Raw genomic sequence first — 17499 nt, forward strand, 5'->3', positions numbered from 1 at the left:
TAGCTATGGTGTCAGGGGCTAAAATTTCTTCTGGTGTCCTTGTTTTTGCCTCCCCTGTTGTCTTTGGGTTTCCCTGGAGACTCCTTAAATAGGGTCTGAGCCTGTAGTTCTTTTAGCTCTAACTCCTGTTATCACACAGAAGCCCTGTGGATGCAGCCACTGAGGTGTGCGGGCAGGGAAGTATTCTGTGGTCCCATGACTAGGTCTCAGTCTCTCAGCGAGCTGGAGTCTGGGATTTCCCCTCCCCCATGTTGAAGGCTGGAGGGGCTGGACTTGGATATTCCCTTCCCTGCAGGTGTGTTAGGAGCTGGTAAAATAGTTCCCCTTGAAGGCAAGCTATGTTAAGGAGAACAGAGAGCTCTGGGCATGTTTCAAAATGGTTACTGTTTTTCCTCTTCCTGAAGGGAGCAGGAATTTTTTTCAGATCTCCTCACTGAGAACCTGGTAGGATTTCTGGAGGTAAATCTCAGGAAAGTGTGGAGTCCCTTCTAAGACTGGGGCTCTTCTGAGTTTTTAATTGTCAAACTTGTCCACACTGAGCCCCCAGAAATTCATCAATTATAGTTGAAAATGTTCCTACTGATCCTGGTTCCAGTTGTGGGCTCCAGTTAAGAATTCTCTGCATCCGTCTGTCTCTCCAGTTTCCAGACAAGCAGTTTGTCCTGTGACCTCAGTTCTCTGATGGATCTAAGAAGAGCTGTTGACTTTACTTTGTTCAACCTTTTTCTTTCTGTGAAGAGAGACTTCCAAGCTCTGCAGGTCCAGACTGAGACCAGAAGTCATATTTGTCTTATTGATTTGTAGGAGCTCTTTGCATATTAGGAAAATCAGTCCTTTGTCTTGATATAAGATGACCATTTTTTCCCGTTTTGTCCTTTATATTTTAAATTTGTGTTTTCTCCCCATGCAGTTAAACAAATGTTTTGTGTGTTGAATTTATTATTATTCTCTTTTAGACATTTTCATTCTGTGACACAATTAGTAAGGCCTTCATAACTCAGATTATAAAGGAACTCTTCCATTATTCCTTCTAGTACTTGTTATGGTTTTATATTTTATGTTTAAATATTTGCTCCATTAAGGTTTCATCTTCATGTAGAATGTGAAGTATAGATACTACTATATACTATTTAGATATCTACTCTCCATTCAGTTACTCAATAGTTCACATTTTTCCCCCCATTGACTATTATGTATTAAATTCCAATATGCATTTGTGTCTATTTCTATGATTCCTATTCTGTGGTATTGCTTTATCTCTTAATTCACATGCTAAAATGAATGTTATAGGATAATGCTACTCTGTTTTAATTAGTACAACTTTAAAATATTTATGGCTGCTACTTACTTTCTCATTTTTAATGTCAATTTCAAACTTTTTTTGTCAATTTAAAATTTCTATATTAATTTTAGCATCAATTCTTCTAATAAAACAGCTGTTTTTATTATGATGCTGTTGTTTTTAGATTAATTTAGGAATGATTGCATATTTATGAAATAGTTTTTCCACTTAAGAACATTGTGTGGCATTCCATTTGTTCATGTTTTCTTTTGTGTCCCTAGAGAGCTTTAAACACATTTATTCATATAAATCTTGTGCATTTCTGTTAAGTTTTTTCCTGTGAATCTTATCTTTTTTTTTCCTATTTTAAGTGTGCCTTTATTTCTTCCTTACATATTTTAATTCGTTGTTTTTATGTGTATATGTTTATTTTACAGAAACATGCTATTTCTAAATGTTTACAAGCATATATCCAGTAAAACAGAGGGCAGTTGGGGTCTGCACCATGGAGGTCTGAGGTCTGTGGACTTGGCTCCACGACTTAGGAGCACCGTGGCACTGGGTACTGTTACTTAACTTTTATAAGCCAATTTCCTCTGGTGTACAATGGGATAGTAACAGTACCTTCCTCGTAAGGTAGTTTGCAGGTTAAAAAGATAAAGCAGGAAAGCCCTTATTAGAGTCTCTGGAGCACAGGAAGCCACGGATCAATGTTGGCTACTGTGGCTCTGTCCTCACCATTAAAGTTCAAATCTAGTCCATGGGGGTCAGAGTGGGAACTGACTCCAACCTGCGGGAACTACTGCCCGCCTCCCAGTTCTCACACGAAGCCCACCAGTAGAGGAAGGGCTATTGTGTGGGGGGATGGGGGGATGGAGATGGAAGGACAGGGATCCCTTACCTGGTTGTTGTAGGAAAAGAATGAAAGGGTTCTGGATGGTCTGCGTTTGGGGGGTCCAAGGAAATCAAAGGAGACACACGCGGATGGAGTAAGCAGCAGGTTACCACCCCAACAGGGGTGGGCAGAGCACTATTTCCAATGTCTCAGGTTTGTAGCGAGTCAATAGCTTCAGGCCACTTTTACACACAGGTATCCTAGCTCCATCTTTGCATCCGCTCAGCAGGACCGCAAGGGAGGAACCGGAAGTCGCAGGGAGCGGGTGGGGTGGCAAAGCCGGGTGCAGACATGCCACCCCGTCCTAGTGCGCACTCCCCTCAGAATCTCTTCATTTCCCTTGTCAAGTCTCCTGTTTGGGTCCGAGGACTAAATTATCAGCAGGAAAGACAGGGGGCAAATTGGAAGGCGGGGGAACCAGAAGGATGAACGTACTGGGAAGAGGTAGCCTAACGTGGCTTTGGGTTCAAATCAGTAAGTGTTTGCTGAATACCCCGCGCGCAGATGAAGCCACGGAGCTGTGTTAAGAAGAGTGTGGTCACAGCCACCACGTCTTAAGCGTCTATTGTGTGCTGCCTGTTCCATGACATTTTCTCTTTTATTCCTAACAACAGTCTTCCGAGGCGGTGACACCGCGTGCCTCTAAGAAAGCAAGGCCTGGGTCCTCTCAGAGCTGAGCCTCTCTGCACTAACTGAAGAATACCCGTGCAGCATACGCACAGGCCAGGGCAGGGGAGTCGTGCACCACGGCGGAGCCGGGAAGGTCGGCAGGGCGTCCGCCCCGGGCGGTGGGTGAGGTCCGCAGAAACGGGGTGTGATGGGCGAGAGGAAGGACACGGCATCCGTCCCTGCACGAGGGGCAGGGGGAGCTAGCCGGTGGGCGAGGGAGCCGTGCACGCTGCCTGCAGCCGGGGGTGGAGACGCAGAGGAGCGCGGGCGGAGAGACTGCGGCGGAGAGGGGCGCCCGGCAGCGGGGAAGGCGCTCCACCGGCTCGCCCGCCGCCGCAGCGCTTTTACTGGGGCCGTCACGCGGCTGCGGGGTTCGGAAGCGGAAATGCACTCGGCTCATTGGCTGCCGGTCCAAATCCAGACCGAAAGAATGCGCTCGGGGCCGGCGGGTGGGAAGCGTCCCCAGCCCGGCCTCAGGGCCCGTGCCCACGTGCCGCTCGGCCTGCCTAGTCGGGCGGCTCCCTCTCTCCGCATCGCTCCTTCCGTCTGCCCGCCCGCCTGTCTTTCTTCATTAGGTTTTACCAAAAAAAAAAAAAAAAAAGTAAGCAACCCGGCGCATTGTACCCAAGTGGTTCAGTAACGCCCCCGCCTAGCCCAGCGCCGCTGGCCGCCTCCGTGGTGGATGCGAGCAGCTCGGGTGGTTTCTGAGAAGGGACACTTCCTCCCCCGCCTCTGATGTCTGCTGCCGGGCAGTTCAGGTTCAAGCCCACCGTCGACGTGACTGCTGTAAAGGCCGCGGGGCAGGGCTCCGGAGCTCCGCGCACACGTAAGCGAGACGCACGAGGCAGCCCCGGACACGCAGTGACCCGGGACTGCGGCGGCGGGTGTGGGCACGGAGGGGCAGGACGCCGCGCCCCCCTCCCTCCCCCCCGGCAGGCCGAGCACGCCTTCCAGCCTGGGGGGCAGGGGCAGGTCGCCCCGGGTCGCCGGCACCTCCGGCGCCCGAGAAATCTGCAGATTCATTGCTCCCTTTCGTCTTCCGGCGACAGCCCTCCGTGCCGAGTAGGGCCAGCCCGGTCCTTTGCCGCCGGCCGCAGAGGCGGACCCGACTTCTCCCCATAAAAACGCTGCGGTTACTTCTCCCAGCGCCGGGGCCCCGGTCTGCGTCCCACCTTGCTTCTCCCTGGCACGTCCCGCGGCCTGGAGCGGTGCTCAAGTCTCGGCAACTTTCACCGTCTGGCCCCGAGAGTCTGGCCGTTTCAAAGACAATGTGAACAAAGAGGAGCAGGGGCGAGCGGGGCGCGCTAGCGGGCTGGGGGCGGGCGTGGGGGCGCCGCGCTCCAACCGGCCCCGCGGGGATCGGGCGCAGGGCGCGCCGCGCGGCTCCCTGGCCGCTCGGGCGCCGGATTTCTTTGTCCCGAGCCCGGGGTTGGGCGCGAGGGCCGCCGGCCGCGAGCAGAACCGAGCCCAGGGCTCGGGGCTCCGGCTTCCACGTGCGTCCCGCGGGTTTAGAGTAGGAAGCAGCATCTGCGACCCTCGGGCGCTCCCCGCACCGGGCTCCCTCAGCTCGGCGGCGGCTTCGGGGCCGCGAGGGACCCGGGGCCCTCGGCTTTCTCATCTCCCGAGGGCGGGCCCAGCTGGCCCCTCGGAGCGCGGTCCAGGGTTCCAGGGTAGGGGGAGCCCCCGGCGCGCGCTCCTGCACCCGGACTCTCCGCAGACACAGGCGAGCTCGCGGAGCGAGGCGGTGCTCGGGCGCCCCCCTACCCAAGCCGGCCGCGCCGCGGGGCGGGACCTAAACGCAGCGCAGGCTCGAGAGACGCCGGGAGAGCCCCGAACCCGGCCAGGAGCTGCCACTGCGGCCGGTGTGCGCGCGTGGGAGGGGGCTGGGCGCAGAGTCCCCCGCCCCCGCCTCGCCGGTCCCACCTGCCGCGCCACTTGCAGGAGAGATGAGAGCGGAACTGTGGGGTCCGTTCAAGCTCATTAAATCAGCCCCCTTCACTCCAACTCTTAGCTAAGTTTTATTTCTTAACTCAAAGCAGCCCCCGAGCCCCAAGTGGAAAACTAGTTCTCCCGATTCAGTCTGCACCTCCGCCGCCGCATCGAACGAGGGGTTAGCTTCGCGGCTGCGACTCCGTGTGAGCGACGCGGCCGCAGTGGCCCGGGGGCCCGCAGCCTTGAGCTTCCTTTGTGAGACTGGGGGCTCAGGGCGCCCCTGGGTCCCCGCGCTCGGGCGCACGGCGCGGGGCTTGCCGCAGAGCGGAAGGCGCGGCGGGCGCTAGGACCGCGGGGAGCGCGGGCGGCGCGGCGCTACCTTAAACCCGGCCCAATGCCGCCGCCTGCGCCACTCTGCGCGCCGCGGGGCTGCGCAGGAGGAGCGCTCCGGCCACCTCGCCCCGCGCCCCGGCGACACCTGTTCGCGGCCGCCGGCGGCACGCGGGTCCTGCCGCGGCGCCCCTCGCTCCCGCCGCCGCCGCCGCCCGCCGCCCGCGCCCGGCCGATGGACGCCAGCCGAGCCTCCGGAGGACTCTGGACACCAGCCTTGGACGCTTAAAGTTTTCCCTTCTTTTTGTTTTATTATCATCCTTCTCGTTTTTGGAGGAGGGGACGGGGCTGCAGATTCGTCGCCGCCACCAACGTGAGATTTTTTTTTTTCCTCCCTTGAAGGATTCCTGCTGATGTCTGCAGAGTCGGTTAGAGTAAAAACAGCGCATGCCTTCCTGGAGTCAGGATCCGTAAATTCTGACGTAGCCCGTGCATCTTAAAAACCCCTATAATAACGCCTAGGCATTTAAGTTGCTATGGTCATTCTGGTCGCAAGCCTAATGGAGAAACTCCGGATTTTTTTCCCTCCCTACGGTCGGATGAGATGAAGACCTGCGTGCCTGCCGAGAGCTGGGGATCTGTGTGTAGAGATACATAGATACGGTTATCAATATGTCAGTGTGCGAGTATAAAGTGGTGCTTGCTTAGACTATCCGCGGTTTGACCTTGAACCTGAGCCAGCGAAACGGCAGGTTACTTTTATTGATGCATTTCATGGATTGAAGAAAAGGACCTTTTTTTTTTTTTTTTTTTCCTTTTCTTCTCTCTGCAACTGCAGTGAGGGACGGAGTTGGATTTACCTCGCCGAGTACCTCCTGGGTTGGCACCATCATCATTGTTTATCGCTGTGTTCGGAACGCCTGCCGACTCTGCCGATGGCTCCCTTGGGTGAAGTTGGGAACTATTTCGGCGTGCAGGATGCGGTGCCGTTCGGGAACGGGCCGGTGTTGCCGGTGGACAGCCCGGTCTTGCTAAGTGACCACCTGGGTCAGTCCGAAGCAGGGGGGCTTCCCAGGGGACCCGCGGTCACGGACTTGGATCACTTAAAGGGGATTCTCAGGCGGAGGCAGCTGTACTGCAGGACTGGATTTCACTTAGAAATCTTCCCCAACGGTACTATCCAGGGAACCAGGAAGGACCACAGCCGGTTCGGTAGGTGCACCGTTAACCCTTGAGGGCCCGAGCTGGCAGGCTCGGACTGCAGCTGCCTTGAAGGCGGCCGGGCGCGGGTGGGGGATGCGGGAAGGGGTCTGCCTCCCTTGTTTTCGGACTGACTCGGTCTCGTTAGCTCCAGGGGAGAAAAAGGCCTCCGGAATTGCAGACCTGCTGCTGGCACTGATGCGGGTCTACACTGGAAGGCTTTTTTTTTTTTTTTTTTTTAAAGGAGGGTATGATTTATAAATATAACACATACCCCTAATTCTTTTGCATCATAAAGGCGGGCAAGATCGGGTTTAGGAAGTTTCTTTTGAATGGACTGATTCCACGAGTTTCAAGCTTTAATCATTAACTACGGAGAACTTAAAATGCATTTTGCTCAAGGCAATGGTTACCATCTCGTGCCAAATGAAGTTTTTGCCCCTTCCCTCTATTCCTCCAAGAAGTGTCCTGCTTAAATTGTAAATGAAGCGTATTGCTGATTCCCACCGAGAGGGACTGGGGCGCTTTAGGCGAAGGTTGCAGATTGTTCCGTGGGAGGAGAGACTGAAGTATTTCAGACTCCGGGGCTGCAGGGGCAGGGCGCAGGGGGGATGGGGGACGGACTCGGGCAGGGGCAGGGCCCTGTCCGGGGTCGTTTGTCCTTCCAGCCATCGAGTCATGCCCTGTGTTCTGTCCAGTTCCCACCGCGCGCAGCCCTGTGTAGGATTCCTGGGTGCCTCTGGTGTGCGTGTGTGCGCGCGTGCAAAAGCGGCGAGCTAATTTTAAAGGGCATTCCTAGGGCTTCATCTCCCGAGGAGGGTGTCTGTGACTCAGCACGAGGGCTGCAGACCCCGGAGGCTGGAGACCGTCCGCTCTAATGACTGCACACACGTGCCTGCTGAGCCGTCGGGCCCGACGGCAGCGCCCCGGGGGTGGTGGGTGGAGGGGCTTCTCCTGTCCCCCCCCCCCCACCATACTTACAAAATAAAGCGGGGGTGGGGGGGTGGGGAAGGTGGCGGCGTTTGGGCAACCGGACTGTTGGAAGGAGTTAACTTATTGAGCGAACCCACCTGACAACTTAAACTAGGTCGTAAAAGCAAAGTCCTATGGTGCTTTCTCTTCGTTAAGCTTCACGCCAGATGCTGAGCATGGTCTGAACTGTCCGTGTACCTCGTGGGCTGCAGACGATGGCCGAGGTGAGGCCGGCCCGGGCCTGAGATGGGCCGGCCCCGGGGTTTCCTGCCTCTGTCCTCCCTCCCCGAGCCTCAGCCCGGAGGGACCCACCAGGGAGACGGCTCAGGGTTCCCCCTCCCCGCCCCCGCGCCCCCGTCCGCTTTGCAGTCTCCAGTTACCCAGAGGAAGCTCGAGCAGTGGAGGCGGCTCCGGCCGCTGCGGAAAGAGGACGAAACTTCGCGCAAGCGCTCACCCCGGCCGCCCCCAGGCCGCCAGCGCTCGCGCAGCGCTCTGGATCAGGGAGGGCGGCCCGGTGCGGGGACATCGCGCCCAGCCCGGGCCCCCACGCGCCGGCCGGCAGGTGCCACTCGGCCGCCCGGGCCCCGCGCGCACTCGGCTGCCGCCGGCTTGCTCCGCGCGGTCCTAGACGCGCTCGGGTTCGGCGGCTCGCCCCCGCCCCGCGCGCCCTGGGCTGCTGGGACCGCCGAGTCCGGGGCGCCGGGCCCGGGCGTGCTCCGGCCGCGTTTAGGGATCGGGCTCCTTGAGCCCGGGGCCGCGTCCCTTCGCGTTCTCGGTATAAGAACGCAGGTCCAGCGGATCGGGCCGCGGCCGGGAGCAGCGTGGCCGCGCGTGGCGCGGGAGCCGCCGGAGGCGCGCGCGGCGGGGCCGAGGCCCCGGAGTCCCGTCCCGTCTCGGACCCCTCTCCGTCCTTCGGAGCGCACAGCCGGGTCCTGGAGCGGTGGGCTTAAGGCGCCGGAGGTGGGTCGAGCCGGCCAGCAGGGCCGGGGCCGCGGGGGGGAGAGAGGGGACAAAGGGCGGCGTAGGCAGGGGCCCGCGTGCCATTGTTGCGGACCCGCCGCCCCTCTCCGCTTGGGGAGCCCGCCATGGGCTCCCGAGTGCGGCCGGCGACCTCCGGTGCGGAGCAGCCGAGCCCGCCCGGGGAGACCGGGAGGCTCCGCTTGGGGCTTCTCCTCCCCACCGTGCGCTTTTTTTTTTGTTTTTTTGTTTTTTTAAACGCAGTCACCTTTCGGGTAGGACGTTCGCTACACGCAACCCGGTCATTAGGAATCCGGTGCCTCTGCCTCGGGGACAGCGAGGGACCGGGTTGGACGGAGGGGGCTGGGGGCCGGATGGGGGGGTGGGGCGGCCGAGAGGCGCGCTCCGGGGTCAGCCGACAAGGACGCGGGCCCGGCGGCTGCACGGAGACCGTAAAACAAAACGCGGCCTCGGCACCCCCGCCCCCAATCCCGGAGGTGACGCGTCCTCTCCCTGTCCGCCCGCGCGGCCGGCGGGCAGCTGGGGGCGGCGCTGGCTGGGGGGCCGGGCAGCGGAAGCCCGGGCCAGGGGCTGGGGTCGGCCGCAGCGGGCGGCGGGGGAGGGGCGCGCCCGCGCCGGGTTCGGATGCGGCGGAGCGGGCGGCGCGCGCGGTGGGGGCGGGGAGGGAGGGCGCCGCGGCCGGCTTCTTGCGGCTTCCATCCGGGGGCGGCGCGGAGCAGCCCCCACGGGAGCCGTCAGCGCTGCAGGTTCGGGTGTCAGCAATGTCCGCGGCGCGGCGCCGGCCGCCCACCCTTGCTCCGGGCCCCGCCCGGGGGCGCGCGCGGGGAAGTGTGGGCGCTAGGACCCTGCCAGGGGCGGGGGGGCCGCGGCCAGCACACCTGGCGCCCACCTCGCCCCGCCCGCAGCACCTAGGACCCCCTCATCTCCCCCGCGCGCGCCCCCCCAGCCGCGCCCTGGGGACCTCAAGTGCATCCCCGGTTTCTCTTCCGAGCCTCTGGAGGAGAGGAGCTGTGGGTAGGGGGCAAAGGGGGCTTGCACCTCTGTTAAAACATAAGGTGCGTTTTCCACCTGACAGGGGAAATGGCAGAGGAAGCGGGAGAGACGCCTCCCCCGCGCCCCCACGCAGGTGACTGCGGCTGCGGCGGTGACACAGCAGCGGCAGTGCGGGCGGGGGGCGGGGAGCCTCGCGGCTGTGCCTGCGGGAGCTGTGCGGCCACGATGCGGGCACGGGGAGCGCGGGGGGCCCTTTGTTTTCCCCGGGTGGGGGGTGCTGGCTTGGCGCGGAGGCCAGGCCCGGAGAAGGGGACCCGGGATCCCATCTGGGGTGATAGGCCCAGGGGAACCAGACGGTTCGTTCCCTAATACTGCTGGACGGAAAAAGTGAGCAGAAAAATCAGTGGAAGAAATGGTAATGTGGATAATAAAAACAGGGAGCCTGGGGCCTGATCCGCTATTTGACTTGGCACAGGAACCCGAGCCGGCTGACCCAGCCTGGTGCGGAGCCGGCTGGTCCTCGCTGGAGCCTTGGGGCGGCTGGTCCTGGGGGTCAGGTGTAGTAGTAGTACCAGAGAGGAGAAATATGATCAATAGCCGTGCTTTAAAAAGACAGGTTGAACAATCCTCTTTCCAGGGGTCTCACTTGAAACAACTTAGTTCTGTGTATCTGTTCTTCAGTATCTCAGTAAGGGAAAGGATGCTGTTCTCAGGGTAGGCCCAGATTCTGGAAAAATCTGTGAGGTGATGGCTCCCATTCAGCTAGTTATTTCCCAAATGAACCCTGGGCTTTGCTCAAGGCCTCAGGCTCTGAGATGACTGATCTGGCAGCCCTGGTGTGCGGTTCTCCCCAAGCAGGGGGCTGGAGGGGGGAGGTTAATCTATTTTAGAAAGCCTGCCCTGGTGCCTCTCTCCACAGCCTGCACACATTCTTGTCCTCTGAAGAATGCAGGTCTGTTAAGTGTTGGGGGCTTTTAGGCTGGAGGGTTGTTTCACATGGCCCACGCACTTCCCAGGGCCAGCGGAGGTGCGGCCCAGGGCTGAGGGGCTCCTGGGAGCAGGGCCAGCTTTGGGGTAATGGTCCATGTGAACAGAGCCTGGGGCCAAACACTACTTACCTAGTGAGTCTGGGGTCAGGGGGATACTGTGCCGAGGTCCTTTTCCTGAAGGGGTTCAGGAACAGACCTGGCCTCTTGTGGACCACAGATGACCATGGGCCCCGTCAGACCCCACCAGGCCTCCTGGGCCTGGGGACTGCATTCTCATGGGAGTGCTTGCCTGCTGTGGAAGGGCACAGCTAGATGCCACCATCACAGAGAGTGGCTGCCCAGGTCACTCCATCAGTGCCTATGGCTGTGGCCCTTCTGCACTGCCTAGAAGAGACGGGCTGCTCCCTCCCTCCCTCCCTTCTACTCTTCCTAGTTCTTTCCTTCTTGCCCTTCTGTGTCTACACAGAAGCCTTCTCCCCAGGTTCTTCCTGAACCAACAGCCACCCCCAACCCTGTGTCTCATGCTGGTGGAATCAGCCATGGAGGGGGGCAACCCCACTCAGATCAGTGCACTCCGTAGCAGATGCTTGGCACTGGCTTGGGCCCAGAGAGAGGGTAACCTACCTGCTGGAGGTTCTGGAGTTCCTGGTGGACAGGATAGTACCAGGAATGTCAAGGATTCCAGTCTGGGTGGGGCGGGGGCTTGTTGCCATGTTGCCTTGCAGCTCTGATGAGCTCTGCATGTGGGGGAGCAGCTGTGACTCAGATGTTCTAGATTCTGTTTGCCCCCAGATCACGAGGTGACCTCATGAAAAGCTGGGCTGTTCTTTTGAGGTCTCTGCGTCTTAAGGGGCTGCAGAGCTAAGGATGCTAGTTTGAGGTGATGACATCCTTTTCAAATGGGGTCCCTAGATGTAGCTCCTTCTCATCTGGAGTCTCTCTCCTCGAAGACTTGTCTCTGGTCTTAACCCTTGGAAGCACCCCAGACTCCCCTTTCCCAGCCTGAGTGAGCTGCCTGCCTACCATGAATACCCACCTCTCATTGCATCCCCACCCCCATAGTTATTACATTTACCTGGTTGTCTGTCCTGCCCACTAGATGGGAAGCTCTTTGAGGTCATAGTCTAGTCCTTGCTCATCGTCATATTCTCACAAAGGGTGTGGTGCTTGGCTTACAATTTGTTGTTGTTCAGTTGCTCACTGGTGTCTGACTCCTTTGTGACCCCATGGACTGTTGCCCTCCAGGCTCCTCTGTCCATGGAATTTCCCAGACAAGAGTACTGAAATGGGTTGTTATTTTCTTCTCCAGGGGATCTTCCAGACCTGGGGTTCTAACCCACGTCTCTTGCCTTGGCAGTCAGATTCTTTACTGCTGAACCACCGGGGATGCCCATTGACTTACTCCTTAGTTTGTTGATTTAATGAATGAGTGCATGTCTTATTGATGCCAGGAGATAACAAGATTGATCTCTTACCACTTTCAATTCCAAAATGTGTAATAATCATTTCAGAACTTATGTGGTGTGTGCACAAAATCAGTATGTTAACACGTGGAGCTGCCCACCTTCCCACGTCCTGTGTGAGGAGAGTGCAGACACAGGAGCCCACCTGCTCTTCATTTCCTCTGCTGCTGCTTGTCCTGAGCGCTGGCTCAGCCAAGTCTCATCTCGCCAACATCTTCCATTTCACTAGTGAGAGAATGACTATATATATCAGCAGATGAATGGAATAGAAAGCTGTGGTACATATACACAGTGGAATATTACTCAGCTAATAAAAAGAATGCACTTGAATCAGTTCTAATGAGGTCGATGAAACTGGAGCCTATTATACAGAGTGAAGGCAGTCAGAAAGAAAAACACCAATACAGTATATTAACGCATATACATGAAATTTAGAAAGATGGTAACGATGACCCTGTATGTGAGACAGCAAAAGAGACACAGATGTAAAGAACGACTTTTGGACTCTGTGGGAGAAGGCGAGGGTGGGATGATTTGAGAGAACAGCATTGAAACATGTATATTATCATATGGGAAATAGATCACCAGTCCAGGTTTGATGCGTGAGACAGGGTGCTCAAGGCTGGTGTACTGGGATGACCCTGCAGGATGGGATGGGGAGGGAGGTGGGAGGGGGTTCAGGATGGGGAACACATGTGCACTCATGGCTGATTCATGTCAATGTATGGCAAAAACCACTACAATATTGTAATTAGCCTCCAATTAAAATGAATTAATAAAAAAAAAGTGGTACAGAAATCCCAGACTTTTGAGGAAAGGTAAAGCTGATGGGAAGATGTGCGTGGTCAGTAAGGACCCTAGGCCTTGGAGTCTGATTGCTCCTGGGGAGGTTGTCCTTAAGCCTAGTACCCCCATATGTCATCTGAGGGCTCGTATGTGATGACGCCTTGGGCTGTTATGTGGCCCGAGTGGCAGGCCTCTCACTGGGCTGTTGGGGTTGTCACTGACGAGACTGGTGCTCCGGATGTCCTGTAGACCAACCAGGCACATGGCTTTGTGAGAGCTCATGTACTTAGGTTTTGTTGGGGCTGATGGGCAACGTTGGTTGATAGCTGTTATTAGTTCTCTCAGAGCTGCCTCATGTTAGGGAAAGCAAAGATCATCAAATACCCTCTTAGAAGGTGCAAGTATCTTTTAGTTTTATGACTTTCAGTTGACATAGTGTATTAAATTGTTCAGCTGCAATGGGGCAAAATGTTTCCATTTTACAATGAAAATTGGATGTTAATGAATTCCTTATCCTATTTCAGGATTACTATGATTTACAGTGTGTGTTTTCAGGTAGCTAAGAAGAGACTCACACTGTAGTATGTGACTCCTTTAGTAATAAAATGCCACAGTGTAAGTTATTTTTAATCCTAAGAGTTGGATGTGGCATAATGAAATAAAATGATTCATCAATAAGGGCGTGCATCTCACATGAACTGACTCTCATGGAAATATTGCTTTATTTGTCTTTCCATTTGCTTTGTGAGGTAGGGAATGGCTGATTAATGAACTTATTTCAGATGTGTTTTTCATTCGAGACTCACCGGTTATCAGATTCAGAAGGCAATTTCTCATCATATTTTCCCACACACTATTTCACATTCTGTTAAAAATACATAGTTTTTTTGTTTTTTGCAGGTTCAGATGGACAGTCTGTAAACTAAGCTCAAAGAATTTGTTACATTTTGTGCTTATAACAGGACTAGGAACACCCTTTTATAAGCAGTCTCTCTTTGTCCATCACCTTGGAACCTTTGCTTTATTAGATTTATGTACTCCATGTCTTGCTATGATTGCTGCACAGTCTGTTTTGTGAGAGTTGCAAAATTAATTGTTTAAAAATCCATGTAAGTGCTTTTTTACAAGTCACAGGAGACTGACTGTAGTGCAGTGTTATCCCTATTTTTTTCTAAACTTTTTAAATGTAAGTAAATTATTTTAATATTTGCAGATATTTCTGCAAGGTAATGCAGAATTTGGTATGTGTTAATGCAAGGTTTACATAGAGTGTAGCACTTTAATACAAAATGTGGAGAAAATGGCTGAGCGTGAGTGTCTTACTGTTGTCCCCAAAATGCCACTGGATAATCATGTTAAAACAACACTATTGTTACGGAACCTAGAGCTGCTGTTGTGTGACTATAAAATTCTGGATTTATGCCCAGCTTAGGCAATGTTATTCTTAGTGAGGTAAGCAAGAGGAAAGAAGGAAATAAGATTGTTATGTTGATTTGATTTTGGGTTATAGTAATCCATGTCTATTTTAAATCAAGAGCATTTTTTTGGAATGAGCATTTTTTTTTCCTCCAAATATTGTGTTATCTTAATTGCCTAACTATCTCTTTGCGGCTTAGATAAGCACAGAGAAAAATCAATACTTTGTTTAAGCAGGAATATTTGGGATGTAGGCCTTTTAGTTTTCCAGATGGAGCATAATACAGTTATACTGGATAGAGAGAGCTGGATAAATTTTGATGTAAACCAGAGAAGTCTTTGGTTGGCATCTCCATTCTTACTTGAAGAGACATAGACTTCTCTCTGAATAGAACTTTTTTCCAATCCATGTCCATACACGGATACTTCATTTCACAGCTTTAAAGTAGAAGTTAAGTTTTCTCTTACATTATGCTCATATAAGTTAGTTAGAACATGTACACTGGCTTATCTGACCTGTCATTTCTTAGCACATCTGTGTAAGTACCAGGTTTTTTCTTAGAGAATGAACTTATGGTTATGAGGGTGGGGGAAGGTTGGGGGGAAGATCAGGGGGAAGGGATGGCTGGGGGGAGTTGGGGAAGGACATGTCCACACGGCTGTAGTTAAAATGGATAACTAACAGGGACCTCCTGTACAGCACAGGGAACTCTGCTCAGTGTTATGTGGCAACCTGGATGGGAGGGGAGGGTAGGGGAGAATGGATACATGTATATGTATGGCTGAATCCCTTTGCTGTCCACCTGAAGCTATCAAAACATTGCTAATCAGCTATACTCCAATATAAAATAAAATAAAAAGTTTAAAAGAGAAAATAAATGCTATTTTTTATTTAAAAACTTTTTTTTGTTATGTGTCATGTTGATAAGTGTTTTTGTCTCATAACTAGAAGCTAAGATCTAGTGGAAAAATCAATGCTTTGGGGCAGTGGTTTTAAGAGAAGACGGTTCCTGAGTAAGTGCTCCTCTTCGGTGCTCCCGGGCTTGTGGACACGCAGAGGGCAGTGCTCCACGCCCTGACCTGTGTCCCTCTGTCTCGGTCTTGCAGGGATCCTGGAGTTCATCAGTATAGCCGTGGGTTTGGTCAGCATCCGTGGCGTGGACAGTGGACTCTACCTCGGCATGAATGAGAAGGGGGAGCTGTATGGATCGGTAAGTGCAGCGGGCCACCTCGCCAGCATCCCTGACTCACGTTTGCTGGGAACCACACTTTCTCGAGGTTATAAATAGAGATGAAACTGGTGGTGGTGGGAAGGGGAGTGTAGGCTTTCACTTTTTGAAGAAAACCACTTCATTGTTATGAATAGATGTCAGCCCTGAATCTTCTCTAGACCAAAGTTTCTAAAGCAAATGCTTTATTTATATGCTGAGCCATTTTCATTACCCAGTAAATAAAAAATTCAAAACTGTGAAAAATCCCATCTTCTGGTATTGAATGGGAGTTATTTTTGAAATGAATTGAAATGATCTCTCCCCAGCTTTGGCAAGCATTGTAATTAAAACTAGAAATAGACCATGCAGTGAGTATCAGCCCTTTTTCTGAGCTACATAAGATTTTCATTATGTAGAGACAAGGGAGATGGAAATTACTGTCAGATATTCTTGTAGGCGAAAAAGAATAGAAAAATATAATAATTATTTGTAAGTATTATGAGTTTCTTTTTTCTTGTGTCTTCCTTCCTATCTCCAGTGGGTTGGAAGCTCCCTGTGGAGGCAGAGAGCACTCACTGCAGCTGGCCGGGCACCTGGAATGGTGGTCTCCAGAGTTTTCTGAGCGTAGATCTCAGTGCCTCATGTCAAATTGTGTAAAAGTTGTGTACATAAAGTGTAGCCCATATACGTTATGTTGTTCTCTGCAGCCCGCATTAAGGTGAAGTGCTCTGAAGGCAGGGATGAACGAGTGGGCAGTCAGAGGCCATGTTCTGTCCACAGCAGATGGACCTGTGTCCTCGAGGCTGTGGCCCGTTGTGGGGGCTTCTCCAGGGGCCCATCTGCCCCATTCCTTGCCTCCGCCCTTTCCACGTGTCCCTGGCTGAGCCCCTCTGGGGCAGAGACCTGGTGACCATGGGGTGGCGGGGAGGCCTGACTGCGGGCTTGTGAGGCCCGCTGCCTGGTTCAGAGCCTGAGGTGCCCAGCAGAGGTGGGACGGCCCCCTTGCCCTCTGTGTCCTTGCTCGCCTGGAGGTGTCCTCAGGCTGGGGCCCTGCTCTGTGGACGGGTGACCAGGCCTGCATTTTCCCACCCCCTCATTTCCTTCCTCAGCCTCCAGCCTCCCCCGTGCCCACCCTGGTCCCGCCGACAGAGGGTCCCTCAGTCCCCGACACCGCTGCTTCCCGCTCAGACCGCTTGAGCTCCTGCCCTGAAGGCGCTGGCCACCTGCTTCCATCCACTCGCCTCGCTGGACCTTGCTGCCCGGGTCTGCTCTGCTAGGCCGTCTCCTGTCCCTGTCCCATGTGCCTCGAGTCTGCCTCCCTGCTCTTCTCTGGTCACTTGTCATCTGATGGGCTGTGGAGTCGGGTCCCCCACCCTGCCCTGCCGTCCCCTCCTCCCTGTGCCTCAGGAGACAGCTTTTTTTCTTTAGGATTCGGTGACAATACTGCCTCTTCTGCAAAACCTTCCCTACCCACTGGAGCCCGAGTTCCGGGTCAGCATCTTGTATGTGTGTGTGTCCTCTGGGCTCTGGCGGTGCCTTCTTTATATTTCCATCCTCGCCTGAGGAATATCGACTTCTGGTGTGATTATGTGTCTGTGTTGGTTGTGTGTTCATGTTGGTTATGTGTCCACTGGAGGAACATAGACTTCTGGTGTGGTTGTTTGTCTGTGTTGGTTGCGTGTCCAGGTTGGTTGTGTCCATGTTGGTTATATCCATGTTTGTTATGTGTCCACTCCAGGAATGTAGACTTCCGATGTGGTTGTGTCTCTGTGTTGGTTGTGGGTCTGTGTTCCCTAGGTGTTGAGGTGGGGGCTGCAGGTTTCCTTTCAGTGTTGCTCTGCACACAGCCTGGGCCTGCAGTGGCGAGGGTCCTAGTTGGGTTGAACCTTGTGGTTTCTTCATGGCTTCCCGACCCTCAATGCGTGGCCCTGGCTGTCTCTGCCTGTGTGGTCAGTGTGCCCCTTGGGCCCTGCTGGAGGGAATGTCCCTCTCTGCTGTCCCCCTGCTGAGCCGCGCTGTGACGTGTTGTCCATCCCTGGGGGAGGGGCAGAGGCTGGAGAGGATGGTGTCCGAGGAGGGTGGTGGCCATTGGGACGCCAGGCTCCCCCACCTGCTCTTCCTGTCCAGATAGGGGCTGGACTCGGGTGGCCTCATGGCTCCTCTGCTCTGGGTCTCGGCCTTTCATGCCTTGGGCGCCCCGGGCTTCACTCCCGTCTTCCCTGCCTGTCCTTTGATGTTCTCTGTGTGCCCATGATGTTACACAGCAGGATTGCCTCTTCCAAGCTGCCTGCCTGGTTTGCCTGTGTGCACATCTCACACAGGTGTGAGGGAGTCCATCTCCTCGGTGGCCAGAGCCACACTGCACTGTGGTTGTCATCACCCT

General features: G+C 54.5%; 1 protein-coding gene across 4 annotated transcripts in view; it reads left to right on the forward strand.

The window, feature by feature from the left end:
• The first annotated feature begins 5295 nt into the window (after positions 1-5295).
• The window catches only part of FGF9 (fibroblast growth factor 9), a 28868-nt gene continuing 16664 nt past the window's right edge, over positions 5296-17499 (forward strand). The window contains exons 1-3 of one of the 4 annotated variants that reach the window (XM_044927289.2): positions 7330-8240; positions 14855-14919; positions 15013-15117. In XM_044927289.2, the coding sequence (XP_044783224.1) occupies positions 7527-8240; positions 14855-14902 (762 nt within the window). In that variant the 5' untranslated portion in view covers positions 7330-7526 and the 3' untranslated portion in view covers positions 14903-14919; positions 15013-15117. Of the gene's footprint in view, positions 6321-7329; positions 8241-14854; positions 14920-15012; positions 15118-17499 lie in introns of those variants that run through there. The other 3 variants (XR_006544058.2, XM_006073218.4, XR_006544059.2) reach the window with 3 other exon arrangements.

The sequence above is a fragment of the Bubalus bubalis genome, chromosome 13 (assembly GCF_019923935.1).
Source record: "Bubalus bubalis isolate 160015118507 breed Murrah chromosome 13, NDDB_SH_1, whole genome shotgun sequence".
Lineage (NCBI taxonomy): Eukaryota > Metazoa > Chordata > Mammalia > Artiodactyla > Bovidae > Bubalus > Bubalus bubalis.